The 19,737-nt window shown below is 53.8% G+C and overlaps 1 protein-coding gene and 1 long non-coding RNA gene across 3 annotated transcripts; one reads left to right on the top strand and one right to left on the bottom strand.

Moving 5' to 3' along the window:
• Positions 1-917: 917 nt before the first annotated feature.
• On the bottom strand, positions 918-11,368 carry LOC132028410 (uncharacterized). 2 transcript variants are annotated; one of them, XR_009407429.1, is made up of 4 exons: positions 11,279-11,368; positions 9,824-10,009; positions 8,743-8,891; positions 918-3,654 (listed from the first exon to the last, which is right to left on the bottom strand). It is a non-coding gene; the product is annotated as an uncharacterized LOC132028410 (long non-coding RNA). The 2 variants fall into 2 exon arrangements; XR_009407428.1 differs by lacking the exon at positions 9,824-10,009.
• FOXI1 (forkhead box I1) lies at positions 7,968-11,677 on the top strand. Its single transcript, XM_059417338.1, has 2 exons — positions 7,968-8,635; positions 10,102-11,677. Exons 1-2 carry the CDS (start codon positions 8,059-8,061, stop codon positions 10,659-10,661), a joined length of 1,137 nt encoding a protein of 378 aa, XP_059273321.1. The 5' UTR covers positions 7,968-8,058; the 3' UTR covers positions 10,662-11,677.
• The last annotated feature ends 8,060 nt before the right edge of the window (positions 11,678-19,737 follow it).

Consider the following 19,737-nt stretch of genomic DNA (forward strand, 5'->3'; position numbering starts at 1 on the left):
CCCCTCAACCCTGGTTGGGGCCCTGACACAGCACCAGTCCATTTCCAGCTAGTATCGACAGAGAGGGCACCCCCTGCTGGCAGTAAAAAAATGTGTTAGTCCCGTCCTCTGTGAGTTGCCCATATGGAACCCCCTCCACCGGACCACAGGTCTGGGTTGAAGGAGAGACATCAGTGAAGTAAGGTAGGTACCCTGGAATTCTGATCCCATGATGGTTTTCTGCCATGTTGGCCCACCTTATGCCTCGAGACACTGATGACAGGGCGGTGGACATCTCGAGTTGGGCTCTCAGTTTCCTCCGGGGAGGTGCTCCGCCCCGGCGAGGCCCCGGTAGCCCTCTAGGAGCTATTTCTTGAACAGAGCGGCTAGGAGAACATCACCGTGCTTCAGGTCCTGGACACGGGCGCTGTGGTGGTCATAAAGGGCCTCGTCGGGGACTCCGTTTGGCTCCCTGGCCACCAAAGATGGTTCCAGCAGCATCGGAATGACCAGGTCATATGGTCCTGGACACAGAACTGCCTGAACCACAGCCTGGACCTGCTGCAGAGTACTTGTGCTCTGGATTCCACTCAAACTGGCAGGCTCCAGAGTCACCTGATGATGAAGCAGTGTTCCCAAGCTTTTTATGTCCAAAAATCCAAAATGAATCCTCAACTTCGATGCTTCCTCTTTAGTGGAGGAAATGTGAGACACAGCAGCTTGTCGTGTATGTTCAGGGGATGTCCCAGCATGTCCTGACCCCTGGAGCTCTAAATATTGCTAGCATTCACATGGGTGGAAAGTAGCATGTCCCTTTCTAATAATAGCATGGAATAAACCAGAAAGTTCTGCCATGTCCACTCCGTTCTCTGCAGGCCACCATTAGCTCAACCTTTAAGGAATCATCTTGGGAAACTATTAAAACCAGCTCCAGATAATATAATAAATAATCTCTTTAATAATAAGTTTCAATAGCCCAAACTCTTACAGTAATAAACACAATTGACCATATTGTTTTTCTTGGACTCACCTCTCAGTGACTCCAGTGAGAAAATTCTTAAGGGAATTATATTCAGTTATTTATGGCTTTTGATGAAATTGAGGGGAAGGAAGTAGATTATATGAAAAATCCGTCTCTGCGGCAGAATCCCAAAATTCACAGATTGTAAAAATAGTCAAAAATTAAAAATAAATATTTAGCATAGAATTTTCTAAGAAATCTAATGTGAATTACAAAATGTTTGAGCCATGAACTTTTACAAAGTATTAAGTTTCTGGAAAAGTGTCTGTCTGGCTTTTCAATGTTAAGTGACCACATTTATGAATGAATCGATAATGGTCTTCCTCGATCTTAGAAATGGCCTTGGGGGCAGGTCACTTGAAAACCCACCCAGCGGGACCCTGGGTAAGCAGTGACCGATATCCTGGTAAACAGAGATGAGACCAGGTGGTCACTGGTCCAGGCACTTTAGAGGTCTCAACTCATTTCTGATTCACGGAGACCCCTGGGATAGTGACTGCCGTGGCCCCAATTTCCACAGAACAAACCAACGCAAAAAGACATCCCATAGCCTCTGCCACTCGCTCACAAATGTGCATAGAGCCCAATTCATGCTGAACATCATCCAAAGCCCTGAAAAAACAAAAAACAAAAACAAATACAAAAACAAAACCACACCCGTGCCCTCAAGGGACTGCAGATCGCATAGTGAAGTCAGGTGATACACTGGTCATCGTAGCAAAGGTTGACCCAGTTCTAGGTATGGGGGGAACCAGGGGGAGGAATCTGGGGCCTGGACACCAGAAGGAAGGCTTCCCTGGGGAGGCGGCGCTGAGCTGGTTTTGGAGGGTAAGTCAGGGCTCTCCAGTGGAGAGGAAGGGCATTCCAGACAACGTGAGCAGGCAGGGAGCTGAGGGATCACGAGAGGCTCACGTGGCCACAACCGGAGGAAGGGCACAGCGAGGGGGCAAGGATGCGGCGGGAGTGGCTGGTGAGGCCAGGTGTGTGCGGTGTGCGGGGTCTGGAGTGCTGTGCCAGCCATTGGAGAGGCAAGGTGCAGAGAACCGGCTGCCCACCAGGCAATCTGCACTTAGTAATTTTTGAAACTTCACAACTATAGATTATCATTAGTCCCAGTTTACAGTGAGGAAACAGGCCCAGAGAGGCACAGGCATTTGTCCAGGATCACACAGCTGGAAAGTGGTAGAGCAGGAACTTGATGCTTCAGGCTCCAAGGAACAGGTTGATGAGCGGCAGCTTTCCGAGGGCTGACTCCGGGGACCAGGCTGCCTCCCCAGATCTCTCGCCTCTCTAAGTGGGGTGTGCATCATCGGAGCAGGGATGCCAGGCCTCATCTGCACCTCCTAGGTCAGAATCTCTGGGGCTCTGGGCCCAGGAGAATGCCTCTTAGGGCCTTGAAAACCACAGCTTTGGTCTTCCATTTGCACATGAGGAAACTGAGGCCCACAGGGGCCACCTCAGTCCACAGTAGTCCCAGAATGAAATGAACAAGTGACCAAACCCATAAAGCCACTCCCCCCAGTGTGTATTCTTTACCCAGAGATGGGGGAGTTGGAGAAGAGGGGAAGGGGTGAGGGAGTAGAGGAGCTCCTTGTTCTTTGGGTGCAGGACAAAGGCCACTGGTGGCACTGGAGGGGGATCATCAGTGGACAGGGTCACAGCTTCACCTAGCATGGAATCCAACTCTATTGGTTTCCTGTTGCTGGTGTAACAAATTATCACAAACCTACTGGCTTAAAATAAACACATTTACTCTCTTCCTGCTCCTGAGATCAGAAATCCAAAATCAGTCTTATGAAAATCAGGGTGACCATAGGGCTGGTTCCCCAAAGAGACGTCAGAGGACGGTGTCTTTTCTTGCCTCTTCCAACCTCTATAAGCAGAAAGGCATGTGGCCTTCCTTGGCTCCTGGCCACCTTGCTCCTTCCCTGCTTCCTCATCATACCTCCTCTTCTGCTATCACATCTCCCTCTGGCTCCCTCTTGCAAGGGCAGCTGGGACTATGCTGGGCCCACCCGGGCAGTGCAGGCTTATCACTCCCCATGCTCTTCAACTTGATCACTTCTGCGAAGTCCCCTTTATTTTGAAAGAGGACACGTTTGCAGATTCTGTGGATCTGCACTGACATCTTATGATGGGGAGGTCATTAGTCTGCCTACCAGACTCACAATGAGAAAATTCTCTCCCTTTCCAATTCTCTTCTGATCCTTTTGCCTTCCCCAAGCAGCGTTTTCTCCCTTCCCTAATGCTTGCTCACCTCACCTTCTCACAAAGAGTGAGCCGGCTCAGGCCTGTGATACCTCAGATCGCTCATCTGTAAGGTGGGGGTGATTAGAGTAGGGACTGAATGAGAACACAGGAATGAATTTGGGCTGTGCCCTGCACGTGTTGGCTCTGAACAGAGATTACTTTTTCTCACCGTATTTATGGCAAGTGATACTGATTACCAGTGATTCATTTCCAGAAGTCATATGGAATTTATCTTTATACTAAATTCATTAGGGCGCCTGGATGGCTCCACTGGTTAAGCGTCTGCTTTCGGCTCCGGTTGTGATCCCGGGGTCCTGGGATCCAGCTCCACATCGGGCTCTCTGCTCAGCGGGGAGTCTGCATCTCCCTCTCCTGCTCCCCCTGCTTGTGCTCACTTTCTGTCTCTGTTAAATAAATAAATAAAGCTGTAACAAATAAATAAATAAATAAATAAATAAATAAATAAATCCATTAAGTAGAAAGAAACAAAGAAAGAAAGGAAGGAAGGAGGAAGGAGCGTGAGAGCCGATTTAAAAATTATTAAGTAAATCCAACTATAGGCACTGCACCAAGATGGCAAATCAGGAGTGGGAACCTCAGTGCTGTGCGGCTGCGACAGAGTCCTGCATACCCCAGAAATGCTACTGTGGAGATGATCAGTTTTTGCTGAACAAGTGAAGGATTGATTACCCCCAAGCACTGTATCAGAGGTCTTTCCTGTACTGTCTTGGGCAATCCTGGCAACAGCCTTCTGAGGAAGGTAAGCCTGTTACCCTCTTTTTCCAAGCAAGCAGAAGCTGGGAGATGAGGCCGTGGCAAGGCACTCAGAAAACATGACCAGAGCTGTTGGACTCTCATTCCAACTCGTCCAACTGCTGCTTGGCTGACTTTTAAGACATTTTGCCCCATTGACAGTCCAGTTCCCACTATTTCCATTGCAGTGAAATTAAAAGTGGTTCCCACGCCCCCCCAAAGGGGCACAATTCCTCCTTGAAGCTGCTGTTCAGTTTGGGACCTTGCCCCTTAAAGGGGTTCAGAAATCCTTGGCCACAGGCTCTTAAAGGTCAATGAATCCCTGCACTCGGCTCCCTGCTTTTAAATATATGGCCACCAGAGGGCGGTGTTTAACTTTGTTTCTCCGGCTTCAAGGGCCACCAGAAACCAAAGAGCAGAGAGAGTAGAGAGCCCCAAGATCAGTCAGCCTGGCTGACACCTGGACCAGACTTCCTAAAAGCCCATACCTGGGACAGAGAAGCTGGACCCATGGCAGGCCCCAACATATTCCGAGATGCAGCTCTGGTGTGCAAGAAAGGAAGCCCAAAGGACAGCCTGTTTCCTCCCACACTCCTCCACGCCCTGAAAGTCAAGGCCAGAGGGGGGGGGGGCCCTGGCCAGCCACGGTCTATGGGGCCTATGCACGTTCACCCTTTCTGCAGGCCTTGAGCTGCCTTGAGCTTCTGGACCCGGCAATGCATACAGCTGACCGCTGGGGCACGCACCCTACTCCAGAGGAGGGGCAGGCCTGACACTGACCAGGTGTGGGAGGGCACAAGAGGCTGTGAGCTGCAGCCAGCAGACTCAGGGCTAGAGGCTGCAGGGGGGCCAGGCCTCCTAAGACATGCCAGGGCCCAGGCGTGACAGGGAGACTCAAGTGAGCTTCCTTTAAAAACCGCCTCTAAGGAAGGGGACCCTGGCAATAGGGAAAGGGTAGATGAGGAGTTTGGGGGAAACGCTCCTGACCAGCCTGGGTGCGAGTGACCTTGTCACCTGATTGGAGTGCCTGTCTCCTGCCATAGCCATGGAGCTCAAGGCTCCACCTCAAGGGCCTCAAGGACCCATGGGTTCTGGAGAAAGTGTGAGGCAGTTGAGTGAAGAGAAGGAAATGGAAAAACAAAGGTATGAGGGAGGTGGAGGCCACAGAGGTCAGCTGCATGGCTTCAGGAAAGGGGACGGGAGGGGAGCTCATCATCAGCCGCAGAAGGCAGGGGCTGGCTGCGGAGCTGGGGTCCGCCCCAAGCATCCCTCCCTCGGTTCCTCCTTTGTAACCTCACCTGTCCCCCAGCCCCTGCCCACAGGCTGCTAAAAGGGAGGAATTAACCTACAAGGGTGCAAACTGAAGGAGGAATTGTACACCTCAAATGTATGTTGACTAGCGTATATAAAGACTTACAGTCACTGAGTGCTATTCTAGGCACCAATGACTTACGATGGTTACGCCAATCAGCTCACGGGCTGCTCACAGCAACCACGTGGGATCAGATCGTTCCCATTTTCCCTTGAGAAGGCAAGCTGAGGTTAACTAAGTCACTTGTTAAGATTTGCAGTTAGCTTCTCAGCTGGGGTTCAGACCCAAGTCCCCCTGCTCTCAGAGCCTATGTCTGCTGGGAGTCCGTGAGAGAGCCCCTTGCTGGCCTCTACACTGGACTCCCAAAGCAAGTCACCTGTGTGCTTGAGTTTACTACCTAATCAGAAACTGAAAAACAATAATGAAAATCACTTCTGATTTCCATCCAACAATAATAATTCCCAGTTTGGTATTTACATTTATAAATACACATATTAATATATATTTTTACCATAAAATGGTACTTTACAGTCCATTTCATTAAATACTGCTATTAGAACAGAACATCTTTGAATATTACTAAATATTCTACAATCGATTTTTCCATAGCTTCCAAGTATTTCTTCCCTGGGATGATACCCAATTTATTTGCCCTCCTATTGGACATTCAGGTTAGTTACAGTTTGTTATAGTTCTACACAATGCTGTGGCGAATACCCTGAAGAGAGTTTATAGCTCCGTTTAATTCTGCAGGCCGAATGATCAGAAGTGGGGGCTCCAGGTTCATTGCCAGGCCTCGGGTCTACATGGGTGGTCTCTAAGGGGCCTGCCTCTTGAAAAGTCATGGCCCAGCCTTCAGCGAACCAGGCCTGGCAGAGACACTTTAAACAAAGATGGGGCCTCTGTGGCTTTACTCTTCTGAAAGAAAGTACATAGTGCACTTACCCTGTGCCTCCCCTGGGCAGTCGGGCCCTTTGGGATCATTTCATTCCCTGCTCCCTGGTGGGGACAAGTGGTTTCTCAGGACCTGGGAGGGCCTCTCCCACTCGGTTTCCCAAACTCATCCTCTGGGCACCCGTACACTGCAAGGGAGACGCATCCCATGGCACCTGGGTTTCCCGTGGCCTGTCTCCTGATGCGGCTGTAGAGGAGAGCAGGCAGCCTGGCGAGGGTTGGGGGCGCTCCCTGGAAGGCAGCCCCTCTGGCTGGCACAGGGAGCGACCTCCTTCTTCCACCTCAAGGGTCCATGGGGCCTGGACACTTGAGTGAGGGGCAGTTGAATGGGGAGAGTGAAGTAGAGGCAGGAGGGTAGGAGGGAGGTGGTGGCCCCAGAAGCCAGCTGCAGCTTTCTTCCAGTCTGATCTGAGGGAGAGACGTAGCGAGGCCACTACTGAAGCCTGCTCAGGGACAGCTGCCCATTGTCCTTGCCCCTAGGCCCAGGGCCTGCTGGGGTGAAGAGTAAGTCATCTCCAAGCTTCTGGAGAATGGAGCCCAGAGAGGGGGATACTGGCTGTAAGCTCAGAGCAGAGGAGCAGCTGCCGCTCCTGCTTCTAGAGCCTGAGGCAGAGATGGTGTGAGGGGAATGGCAAGGTGAGGAGTCCAGGGCTCTCCTCCTGCCTCAGCTCTGTAGGGCCCCTATAAGCTGAAACATGAAAGGACTTTGATCAGAGAGGGGCCTGGGGGCCTGCGTGACCCCTGCCGCCAGAAAGAACCTTGCATAGGTAAGTTCCTTCTCACTTTTCCCTGAAGCTCATTCACACTCTCTTCCTTCTATTGCTATCTCCCTGCTGCTCCTCTGGGAGAATCCCCAGGTATTGTCCATGGCCCTCATCAGTGTGCCTTCAGGGTGTGTGTATGTGTGTGTGTGTGTATATGTGTCTGTACGCAGAGGGTACCTATAATCAAACGACTGGAAATCTGGCCATAGGCAAGGTTCCTCTCTGCTCTTCTGATTCTCCAGGGCCAGGTTCTTTCCTGGGACCTCCAGAAAGTGTGTCTTCTCTTCGGAAGACCCAAAGATGTGGCTTCTGATGAAATCCACATCCGGTCTGGTGAGGGGGGCTGAGAATGGGGGGTCAGGATGGGACAGGGGAGAGAGAGAGAGATACAGAGGAAATGAGAGACAGGAGTGAAAGGGAGTGGGAGAGAGGCCGAGACAGACAGGAGGTGATCATGAAGGAACAGAGAAGTAGAAAGAGACGGAAACAAACTCCGAGGAAGAGAGAGAGAAGGGAGGGGGGGAGGGACAGAGAGGTGGCCAGAGCAGTGCTTAGAAAAGAAACACGGAAGGGGGGAGGAAGAACAGGGAAAGAACCTGTGATAGCGAGAAGGCAGGAAAGAGACTGAGATGCAGAGGGGCTGGCCAGAGTGCGGGTGACGGAGAAGGGGAAGAGAGACACAATGAAAGGAAAACAAGAGGAACCAAGTGAGGAGAAAGGCAGGAGAGAAAGGGGGGAAACAGGAACTGGGAGACAGAGGCAAGAGGGGCGCCCTAGGCACTGGGGACACCAGCCACAGCACCAGTCTGAGCACGCACAGTGGCCCTGGCCCAAGGCCCTTTCCAGGTGTCTGGCAGGGCTGTAGGAGGAGGGGCCGGCACGCAGAAGGTGGCCGCCCCTGGGTGGGGCCCGCAGGCCAAGCCCGCAGGGGTATAAGTCGGAGGCTGGGCCAGCCGAGCACCTGTCAGGGACAGCTCCCTGGTGCAGGTGCCAGACAGGTGGCTCCGGCCGAGCCCAACCCCAGCATGAGCTCCTTCGACCTCCCAGCACCATCCCCAGCTCGCTGCAGCCCCCAGTTCCCCAGCATCGGCCAGGAGCCCCCCGAGATGAGCCTTTACCATGAGAACTTCTTCTACCCACAGGGCGTGCCCAGCCCTCAGCGCCCCCCCTCCTTTGAGGGGGGTGGCGAGTACGGGGCCACCCCCAACCCCTACCTCTGGCTCAATGGGCCAGCCATGACTCCACCGCCCTACCTGCCGGGCACCAACGCCAGCCCCTTCCTGCCCCAGGCCTACGGTGTGCAGAGGCAGCTGCTGCCCGGTATGTCTGGTCTGGGGGGCGGCGACCTGGGCTGGCTGCCCATCCCCTCGCAGGAGGAGCTGATGAAGCTGGTGCGGCCCCCCTATTCCTACTCGGCTCTCATTGCCATGGCCATCCACGGGGCGCCCGACAAGCGCCTCACCCTCAGCCAGATCTACCAGTACGTGGCCGACAACTTCCCCTTCTACAACAAGAGCAAGGCCGGCTGGCAGAACTCCATCCGCCACAACCTGTCTCTCAATGACTGCTTCAAGAAGGTGCCCCGTGATGAGGACGACCCAGGTAAGGGAGCTGCCGGGGCAGTGTGGGGCCGGGGGAGCCAGCCTCTGATGCCCCCAAGGAAGTCTCCTGTCATTCCTCCCCAGCACCCCATTCTAGAAAGTTCTTACCTGGCTGTGTCCCCTGAGACAGGGGGCTGAAGGTTGTCAGCAGTGAAGGAGCCTGGGAGAGCCCCGGAGGCAGGGTTTTGATCCTGGTTGCACCACTGAGCGGTTAGCCACTCTAGGCATTTTAGATCTCTGAGCCTCAGTTTCCCCATCTGAAAAACAGGGATGGTAACTGTGGCTCCTTTGCAGGCCTGTGATGGGGGTCATGAGAGAATGCATGCAAGGGTTTGGGTGCTTGCAAAAGCCCAAGAGTCCACAGTAATTGTGATCACTCTGAGTCCCGGGCACCCAGCTCATAGGAAGTCCCTAGGAGGATTTGGACGTGGCAAAGCCCAAGTGCACTCAGACCCCTGGGGAGAAATCTGAATTGGTCAGACACACAGGAAGAGCCACATTGTGCTGCCTGCTCAGTTGCATACTATTAACCCACCCCTGCCGGCGGCTCTGGCGGAACCCATTGTCCAGATGAGGGGAGTGACACTCAGCAAGGAAGCAGCCTGCCCAAGGTCACCCAGAGTGGAGGGAAAGCCCTGGAGCCCGAATCTGAATGGAGGTCTCTCTAACACCAAAGACTACCAACTCTTCCTTTTTAATGATGAATTTCTATAATGCAGGGACATTCAGAATATATTAAATACTCAGATATGCATTTCCCAGAATTAAAGTCTGTTCTTGTGCCCCCATGGGAAGCCAGGGCATGGCTCAAAGCCCCACCTCCGGCTGCTAGGAGGCTAGCAGGCACAGAGCTAGGGGCCCCCCAGGGAGGGTGAGTGTCCAGTTCCATGACTGGCCTCACCCACAGGCCCAGCTCAGGCCCTCCCTCCAGAAGGCACCTCCTGGTGACAGGCACCCCCTACACATCCAGCATCAGCCTGAGGAAGAAGGGAGGAGTATAACAGGTCCACTTGTCAGACCAGGAAACTGAGGCTTGCCCAGAGTCCCTCAGCCAGTTAGGAGAAAAGCCAGGACTCAAGTCGATCCTCAGACTCCCTGACCAAAACATTCAGGGAGCTCTAAAGTGTTTCCCGAGTTCTCTTTCATGTCAGCCATGGAGGAAGGCCCTCCCTCTCCATTCCCCTAGTACCCGAACTTCTTCCAGAAGGCCGCACTGCGAGTGCTCTCCTGGCTGACGCCTCTGTGTCCCCAGAGTGCCCAGTTGTGAGGCGGGGGTGGAAGAGAGATGCTGGCCCGTGGTGTGTGGCCAGTGCGTGCGAGTCCTCTGTCTTTCCGCCCCTGCCTTCTCTTCTGTCTTCCGCACGGTTTGCTTGGCCTTTAGTTGACAGCAATTTAAAAAAAAAAAAAAAAAACAGGAGCAAAGTATTTTGTCCACCGCTCGGCTTACTCCTTCCCCTTTTGTGCCAGGCAAAGGGAATTACTGGACCCTGGACCCCAACTGTGAAAAGATGTTCGATAATGGAAATTTCCGCAGGAAGAGGAAGAGAAAATCGGATGTTTCCTCCAGCACGGGATCCCTGGCCTCCGAGAAGACGGAGAACAGCCTCCTGACGGGCAGCCCCAAGATGGCAGAGGCCCAGGACATCCTGGACAGTGCTTCACCGGGGACCACCGGCTCCCCAGAGAAGCCACCCTCCCCTTCCCCACCGGGCACCCCCTGCCTCAACAGCTTCCTCTCCACCATGACCGCCTACGTGAGCGGGTCGAGCCCGGCGAGCCGCCCTGTGGCAACACCGGGACTGAGCCCTGAGCCCACGGACAAGATGGGGCAGAACTTGCTGAACTTCAGCTCGTACACCCCACTCACCAACCTCAGCGGCCACGGGGGCGGGGGCGAGTGGGCCAACCCCATGCCTGCCAATGCTCTCGGCTACGGAGGCTCTGTCCTCAACCAGTTCAGTCCCCATTTCTACAACAGCATCAACACGAACAGTGTCCTCTACCCCAGGGAGGGCACCGAGGTCTAGAACAGAGCAGCCCCCGAACCTGCTGGACACATGGAGAAGAAAAGCAGTCGAGACCTCCCGTGCCAGCGTCATTGCTGTCCAAGACCTCTGACCTGCCCGGACAGACACAGAAAGCTCAGGAATTCGGCCTTTTTCTAGAACACAGTGTGGACCTTCTGTTTATCTCACGTACACACACACACACACACACCCGCCAACTCTGGAGCCTGGTAACAGTAATCACGGGGACCATCTGTGGAGTCTATACGCCACGTGCTGTCTTAAGCTCTTTAAAGGCGTAATCACACTCATATTTACAGGCATCCTGTGAGGGTCCAGTGAACCTCTTCGTTGAGCAGATGAGGAAACCGAGGCTCCAGGAAGTTAAGTACCTTTCCCAGGATCTCACATACTAGTAAGTGGCAGTGCCGTGGCAGGAGTCCAGGTCTCTATGGGCCCCGAAGTCTGGGCCGCAGAGGCAGGGATGTGGCCAGTGGTGGAGCAGCTAGGGAAGGGCCCCGTGAAAGCGGCTTACGGCAAGCACCCCCTCTACCGTCTGGCTGCCCGTCAGAATTCAGCCCCAGCCCCGGGCTCATCTCGTCCTGCTCTAAGTCCTTATTCCGTGGTTCCCAGCTTACCTGTAGATACTCCCTTTGCTGCCACTCGAGGAGGGACGCCCAAGCCCCTGAAGGACGGTGTGTGCCCCCTCTCCCTCCGTGAGGGACACAGCTTCCCCTGCCCCAGAGCCCATGAACGGGGCAGCGGGGAGGAACGGTGGGCCGCCTGCCCACGCCCCAGCCCTGTGTCCGCCTACAAGATCGTGTAAAGCCCAGCTTCCTGCGTGCGCGTCATGGACCAGTGAGCCGGAAGTGGCTGGCTCTTCCAAGAGAAACAAGGGTGCATGAGTGCTTCCTTTTTTATGGCCTGGGAGAGGTGCACGTCCAAGAAAACAAGGCCTCAAAGAAGGGGGCTGTGGCCCCCTGCACGGGGCCCCCCGCCTGTGCCCCTGAGACGCTCTTTTTATATGTACTTTACATGCCTGTGATGTGTCATCATGACACACGCTGGGAAGTGTTTTTGTTTTCTTATTTTCTTTTGAATTAAAAAATTTTAAAAAGCACCATGTGCGTCCCTTCCTTATGAGTTTTCCCGTCTTCTAGCTGCTGGGCAATGAAACACGGAGCCAAATGCATCCTGGAGCCAAAGGCTTTTGGGACAGGAGGCAGAGAGAGAATGGGCAGCAAGGCTTTTATTGTCCTCCCCACTGGCGCAGAGACAGGGCAAAGGTCCCCAGTGACAAAAGGGACACATGCAGGGATGGGGTAGCTGCGTGAAGGAACCTGTCTATACCGCACTCAGGGCAAGGACTGGGCACGTCCCGGTCCTTGTCACTCAGGCCAGCCTCATAGCTGTACTGAGGATGTAATCCCTCTAACGACCCAAGGAAGGGGTGGCACTGGTCCCCTTATACAGAGGAGAAAACTGAGGATCAGGGAGGGGGGTACAACCCCTTGCCTGGAGTCCATGGCCAGTCCATGCCCAGGGCATCTGGCTGAGGTACCTGGGACACGGCTATGCCCTGTGGCAACGACAACGATTCTCTGAGGGCTGTAGGCTGACACCGGGCCACCTGCTTGGCAGGTGGGAGCTCTTCAATGCCCACAGCAGCCCCCGGTGTGTGCACTGTGATTCCCCGGGCTGGGGCACGGTGCACACCAGAGGATTGTGCATGGTGGCTGGAAGCTGCAGACTGGTCTCCCGGGGTGTGCATGAGGAGGGCTCCAGTCCGAGGCCCCCTGCACAAGCTCCCTGAGTCCCACTCAGACTCGGGCAGGGGCGCCCTTTCCCTGGAGCATCTGAGGTTGGATGGGAGCAGCAGAGGTCAGATGGGAGCTGCAACAGTCACAACAGCAACAAGGACAATCTTGTAACACTCGTGGCAGTTTAGCCTGTGTCAGGACATGGCCTGCTTTATTGCATTTAATCCTCAGAATGAACGGGAGTCACTGTATTATCTCCATGTTACAGGGGAGAAAACTGAGTCCCAGAGAGGTTCTCTAACTTGACCTAGAACCCGCAGCCAGAGTCCAAGGCCCAGGGACTCCGCTGAGGCTGAAGCTCTCCCCGCTGTGCTGCATGCTGGGAGCCCAGGACTCCCCGAGAGCAAACTCAGGACAGCTGTGCAGAGAAAGGCGAAAGGCGGGCCTTCCTGGAAACCCTGCAGACCCTTTCCTGCCCAATCCCTCTCCGCAGGGAGCCGGACTTCTGGTGGCAGAAGTGGCAGAGGTGGTGAGAGAGGTAGAAGGAGGTGACACAGTGTCAGCTGATAAAAGCCACAGAAAACTCCCCACAGGCTGAGCCCTTGTTGTACAGACAGGACACATGAGGCTGAGGCAAGAAGGGACTTCACACGTGTCACCAGGGAGACAGGGCAGAGGCAGAGACGACTTGCAGGTCTTCAAGCCCGGACCAGGATTTTTTGTCACACTAGACCCCACTGCCGCCAAGTGTGCCTCAGCTGACCCTGCAATCCGCCCTCTGTATTGGTCATGGCTCCCCTGCACCACAGGCCGCACCCCTTCCCCAGCAGGCACCGGGTGGGAAGGGGGCCTGGAGACCCCAACCTGGTTGAGGAGGTGGTGGTGGCTTAGAATGGAGGCCACAGCTTCCAAACGTCCTCTTCAGCTCTGTAGCAGGGACAGCAGTGAACAGAATGTCTGTAGGGCTGTGACAACACAGAGACCGGCCAGCTCTGGAGTGCGGGGAGCTCCGGGTGGCCGGCCGGGAGCTCAGGGAAAGGACACACAAGAGGCCCAGTTCGAGAGGAGGACATCTGGTCAGCTCACACTGGTGGCTTCCTACGCCTCTTTTGGTTCTCTTCCTCTGAGAAGAAACGAGAGCAGGAGAGAGGATGAGGGAGGCCGGCTTATCCAGCAAGCACGCACGCCTGCACGGAGCGCTCTGGCTGGCCGTTGCGTTTATTACCATCCCCCTACAGTCTGGCTCTCCATGGACCACATGGCCTCCAAGACCCATGCAGGGTCTCATAAGAGGGCTTGCTGTGCGTTAGACAGCCCGGGAAGCCTGTGTGGAAGAGCCTTCAGTTCGCGCCCTCTCCCCCAATATCATGCTCCCGAGCTCCCAAACTTAAAAGGTGACCCTAGAGGTAGGTAATGTCTATGGAGCACCTAGTATGTGGCCAGCTTCGTGGGGATTCGGAGATTTAGCAGTGAGCAGGACATGGGCCCACCCTAAAAGGGCTCCAGGGCTGGCAGAGAGACAGACAAGGAAACACCTTAGCCCAGCTCCGGGGGGGCATGTGCTCTGCTGGGCACAGAGGGGGCTTAACACAGGGGAGGGGGTCAGGCAGGCTTGCTGGAGTCCACGACACCTGAACTAGGTCTTTAAGGACCAGTAGGGAGAAGGACAAGACCTAAAGTCACACTGAGGTCCCTGAAGGGCCATGCCCTCTCCCCTCCTGCTCTATGGTACAGCCCGAGTCCCCAGAACAGAGTTCAGACAGAGTCCCTGCTTTGCAGGACAGCAGGCACAGAGACTATAGAACAGCTTACAAAGTCAACTGGCTACCAACGAGACGCGCCTGCAAACCCCAGCAGCCGAGAAGAGCAAAGAAGTCCCACGGGGGCGGGGGAGGGGGTGGGAATGAGGACACATACATGTCACAAAGGGAACACCCCTCCTATAGGAAGATCTCTGACAAGTGAAGATCAAGGTTTTCCCAGCAGAAAATCTATTTTCATCAAAGAACCAATGCAAATGGACAATATCCATATGAAAAGATACCTAGTCTCTCTAATGATTAAAGGAATGTGGAAGAAAGCTAGGATAATATGCCCTCTCCACCACCCAGGCTAGAGCCACCATGCTGCTCACTGCTCGCACCCGTGCCCCTTCTCACCCAGGAGGGCGGGATGAGATCTTAGGGATGATTTCAAATGTGTGCATGAAAACGTCTCTTCTGACCTAGAACTCCTCTCCTGGGAATTTTTTTTTAAATTTTCATTAACCTATAATGTATTATTCAGCCCCAGGGGCACAGGTCTGTGAATCGTCAGCCTTACACACTTCACAGCACTCACCATAGGGGAATTTTATTTTGGAAAATAAAATGCACGGATGGATGTGCCAGAATGCTCCTCTTAGGGAGCTTCCTACCAGTGAGGTGGGGGAGTAACTTGCATGTTCCTGAATGAAACAGTGGTCCGTGGCAAATCACGGGACAATGTGCTGCTGATAAAAGGGATGAGCTCCATCCCGCGGGTCCCCCTGAAAGATGCTGTGGGTTGGAAGGGAAGTCAGTGGGGAGCACGTGATGAGACCTGATGTCACATATGCTATGTATGCAAATGTAGGTTCTGCCTGTTTACATGCATGGAGCAAAATACACAGAGAGAAAAGAGGGGAAGGAAGGAGATCAAGAGGGCCAGTGAGAAAGAAGCAAACAAAACAGGAAGGGGGACAGAGAGAACAGGAGAAGAAAGGAGACCAGGGAAGGAATCCACCGGATCAGGTTAATAATCACCTTAAAATGGGTGATTTGTCATTATTATAAGGAGAAAGACAGGAAGCCAACAAAAGTCATCTTTTTAAAAGAACGGAACTCCTCCCCCGGCTTATCTACCACCCACGCCCAGGGCCAGCAGGAGGCAGCAGCAAGGTCAAGGCTCAGCCCTTGTTCAGGTGCTAGTGTAAGAAAGAGGGACTTGCAATTTCTGTGCCCCAGCCTTAAACCCCAGGGAGCCGCCAGCCCCTCAGCGGATCTGCAGGAAGCATAACCCACCATTCTGTCCTCAAATGTCACTAGTGAGGCTGACCGTCCGGGGTCAGGCCAGGAACTCTCTAGAATGCTCATCTGTGCCCTCGCTCCTCGAAACCCTCATGGGTGCAAAGCGCACAGTCTTGGGAGTCACGCAGCCTGGGTTCAAAGCTACCATCCAAGCGACCTCCTCCCGGAGCCTCAGTTTCCTTACTTGTAAAAAGGGAATGATAATAAGTCCACACAGAGTTGCCATGAGGAATAAATGCAATAAGATTGTAAGGCACCAGCACTGGGCCACTTGATAAACAGTAACTTTTATGACTAAGTCACATCCTCAGACCCAGACGATGACACGGAGCCTTCACTGACTGGCTCACTCCTTCTGTGGCTCAGAAGGACCCAGACACCCCCGTCCTCATTTCTAAGAGAAATTCTTAACAAATTACCACAAAATGGGCAGACAGACACAACAGAAATGTATTCTCTTACAGTTCTGAAGGCTACATCGGAAGCCGAGGGGTGGGCTGGGGCTCCCTTCAAAAGCTCTAGGAAAAAGTCCTTCAAGAGTTAAAGGAGAATGTGGATGTGAAAATGCCCGGCACACGGGGCGGTCAGCAGAGTCTGGCTTTCTGAGAAATCCCCATCTGGTCCCCCCCACCATAGCTCCTGATCTTTAATGGCCCAGTGATGAGGAGATGGACATACAATTTGGGTCATGCTATACAAGTTTATTGCTTCCTCTCTAACGGCTAGAGGCTACAGACAAGAGGAGCTGGAGCAGTGACATAGGGTCCTTCCTTACCCAAGCACACAGCCCACCTTCTGCATCCTTGCCAGGATGGACCGGCTGCTTCTGGAAACCTCCTCTGTCTCGCCTATGAGAAGATGGCAGACTTCTCCCCAACCTCCGTTCTTTGCACAGGTCACTAACCTTCAGCCTATGGTCCCCAGGCTTCAAAGGACCTAATGCTGCTCCCAGTGTAGACCAACATACTTACCAGCTCTTCCCAAGGCCCCGTGGTTCCTAAGGACCCCCCCCCCCCCCCAACTATGGTTCCCAGGACCCAGAACACTCCTCAGAGCTCCCAGCACACAGCCCTGGAGAAGATAAAGGTGACAGAAACTCTCAATCTCTCAGACCCAGGCCTGCCACAGATCTACATTTCCTCTGGACAACCAGCTGCTAGCTTTACCTTGGAGAAAAGGCTCAGGAAGATGGAGTGGGAGGGTCGCTGCTCCTGCACCCAGTGACAGAGCGTGGGAAGGATGTCGGCTCACAGCCGCCCAGAAGAGCTGTTCCCTTCACCTACAGCCATGGCTGCCAGTCCCGCTCCTGCCACTGAATACTGCACACCCCGAAGCCTCTCCCTCCGGGCCTCCGTTTCCCCTTCTCTAAAATAAACCCGGGTTGGATATGGCATCTGAACACGCTTTAGAAACTTCTAAGTGCTGATACAGGCAAGGGCTTATGTCCGCAGCTCCGATGGTTTCGACTCCTGCCATGGGCCAAATACTAAAATCCCGTGAGGTAGGCGTTATTCGAAGTGTGTCTTCAAGGCGCTGTTCTGCTCACCTTTCCGCAAAGGCAAGACTTGTGCCCAGGTCGGTCCGGCTCACAAGCCCAGGGTCTTTCAACAATACACATAATAGGGATAACAGTAACACGGATCTTCATACTAGATCTGCCTCACCAGGACTGGGCTGCACAGAAAGGTTGCTGGGTACCAGACACCGGGGCACCCGGATGGCGGTCCTTCCATCCTGCTGAGCTCTGGGACCAGGTCGTCCCTCCTGGCTGGGCCCTGCTCTGCCAGCTCCCTCCAGCTGCCTCCCCTCTTGGGAGAAGGGAGGGAAGGTGACCATAGTCTAGAATATGCCTCCCATTTCGAAGGAAACAATGGTCAGAAGCAAATGGTGCCCCAAATACAGGATGGGCATCCTTCCGGCAGGGAGTTTCATGGGACGAAGGAGGCTGGGGAGGGCACTTTCTTCCGGAGTTTGAGGTGACGTCCCCATCCTCTCTTGGATCCCGGCGGTGGCTCTGCTGTTGGGCACGTGGAGCAGAGGAAAGGAAGATGGGATGCTAATCCAGGGTAACTGTGGGAAGAGAACATAACGGGCCATTTCAGCACCGGAACTGTGGAGCCCCCAGGAAGGGACAGCATCCAAGACACAGGGAGTCTGGACACAGACAATTCCTTCTTCGGCTCCCAAGGAGGCGTCTCACTCTCTCCAGCAGCTCTTACGTTCAGTGTGGTTGCCTGGAGGAAGCATCAGACGGGGGGCATCCCTGCTGGAGTTCTTGCTGAGCCCGATGGAGCCCAGGCCCTTCCGCCCCTCAGCTGCTCACCTGGAAGAGGAAAGAGCAGGATGAAATGAACTCCTGAGCTCCTTTTAGCTTTGACCATCTGTGTTACATCCACGATCGTATTTTGAGGCCCAAAACAACCCTGAGAGGTGGATGAGGTTGGCTCTTCTCCACTTTCCAGATGATGCACACAGGGACTGAGGCCTTACCTTAGTGACAGAGCAGCAGCGAGGGACCAGGTTAGTTCCATGGGCTCTTGTCATGGGGCGTCCATGACAGCAGATCAGGGATAACATAGATTCCCAAACCCCCCAGATCTGGGGTCTTAGCTCAGGCTGCCATGACAAAATCCCACAGACTGGAAGATTAACAACAGACGTTTCTTTATTACATTCGGGAGGCTGGAGGCTGAGATCGGGGCACCAATGTGCTCCTCTTCCTGGCTTGCGGATGGTCGCTTCTGGCTGTGACCTCACAGGGCAGACAGAAAGGGACATTTCTGGTGTCTTCCTCTTTCTATATGGCCACAGTCCTATTGGATTAGGGGCCCACGCTTATGACCTCATTAAACCTTAATTACCTCCTAAAACCCTATCTCCAAACAGAGTCACACCGGGGCGTTAGGGCTTCAACTTCTGGATTTGTGGGGGCGGGGTACAATTCAGTCGAGGCTGTGTGGGAGAGAAACTACTGACATGAAGAGGGACATGGCATGAACTTGGGATGTTCGGCTCTTAAACCCAGCTCTTCCATGCTGGGGTCCCAGAAGCTGACTTGTAGGAGAGAGGACACAATGGACCAGAAAACTATGGTGTGTTTTGGAAAGTGACTGCTTCGATCCAAATCCTGGCTCCTGCCCCTGCCCCCGAGGCCTCAAGTTTCTCATCCCATGTGTAATGGAGATCACCGCATTCTCCACACCATTCACGTGAAGCGTTAATGAAGGAGAAGAGGGTGTCCGAGCACATGGGACGCACAGCGTGGTGCCCACGGGATGACTGCAGTTGGCTTGTGGACAAGTCATTGAATAACGCTGATCTGTGGGTGAAAGCTTGTCATTTCCCTGGTCAGGACTGGTTTCAGCAGAGGACAAATCCCCAGCTGGGCGCCTGCCGGGCCTCAGCACCTCCCTAATCCGGCTAATCTCCCTTCTCCACCAGGCTCACAGCCCTTTGAGGAGATGATATCCAACAATCATCGAATAACAGTTTGTTTTATTGTGTTTATTTTTGCAGTTACCGTCTCTCTATGGCAAGTGATGCTGGTTTGCTTTCCAAAGTAATGACATGAAGGTCACATCTGTTTATTTTAAACGGCTGTGAGTTGGTGTCAAGAAAACATGTTAAGTGAATGAGAGTACAGGGAATATATGATTATGGCTCAGAACAAACCAAAACCAAAACAAGTAAAAGTAGTGCCCGAGGGAGGAACGTGGGCCACACATCACGGCTGGAGGTAAAGGGTCAGACCTGCTCCTTCCTGAGAGTTGTGTGAAATGGCAACTCTCTTCTGGTCCTTTCCTGGTGGGGCTGACCCTGTCTGTGCCTGGCTGGAGCAGGTGGTCTGTTCTGTGAGACATCCAGAAATCTGTCCCATCAGAGCTACAGAGTGACCTGCATTCTGGAAGGAGTAGACTGGCTGGCACCTGTGGGAGACGTTGCCAGCCATGTTAAAGGCGCTCACCTTGAGGAAGCCAAGCCTGATCTCTCCTCACCTGCATGGATCCTCCCCTTGACCTGCTCTCAGTAAGAGGCCACAGATAAGGCCTTGGCTTCCTGGCGCAGCCCCGAGACCAGGGCCTCAAGGAGGCTGCAGTAAACAAGAATCTGTGGTGGCCCCCCAACTACTGTGTGTGTGTGTGTGTGTGTGTGTGTGTGTGTGTGTGTGTGTTTAAGAGAGAGAAAGAGCATGAGTGGTGGGGAGGGGCAGAGGGAGAAGGAAACTCCCCACCAAGTGGGGAGGCCAACACAGGACCCCGGGATCATGACCCAAGCCAAAGGCAGACAGTT

This window comes from Mustela nigripes, chromosome 12, assembly GCF_022355385.1.
Source record: "Mustela nigripes isolate SB6536 chromosome 12, MUSNIG.SB6536, whole genome shotgun sequence".
NCBI lineage: Eukaryota > Metazoa > Chordata > Mammalia > Carnivora > Mustelidae > Mustela > Mustela nigripes.

Coding starts and splice junctions, on each gene's coding strand:
- FOXI1 (XM_059417338.1), top strand. CDS start 8,059: ATGAGCTCCTTCGACCTCCCAGCACCATCCCCAGCTCGCTGCAGCCCC. Junction 8,636..10,101: donor CCGTGATGAGGACGACCCAG/GTAAGGGAGCTG, acceptor CTTTTGTGCCAG/GCAAAGGGAATTACTGGACC.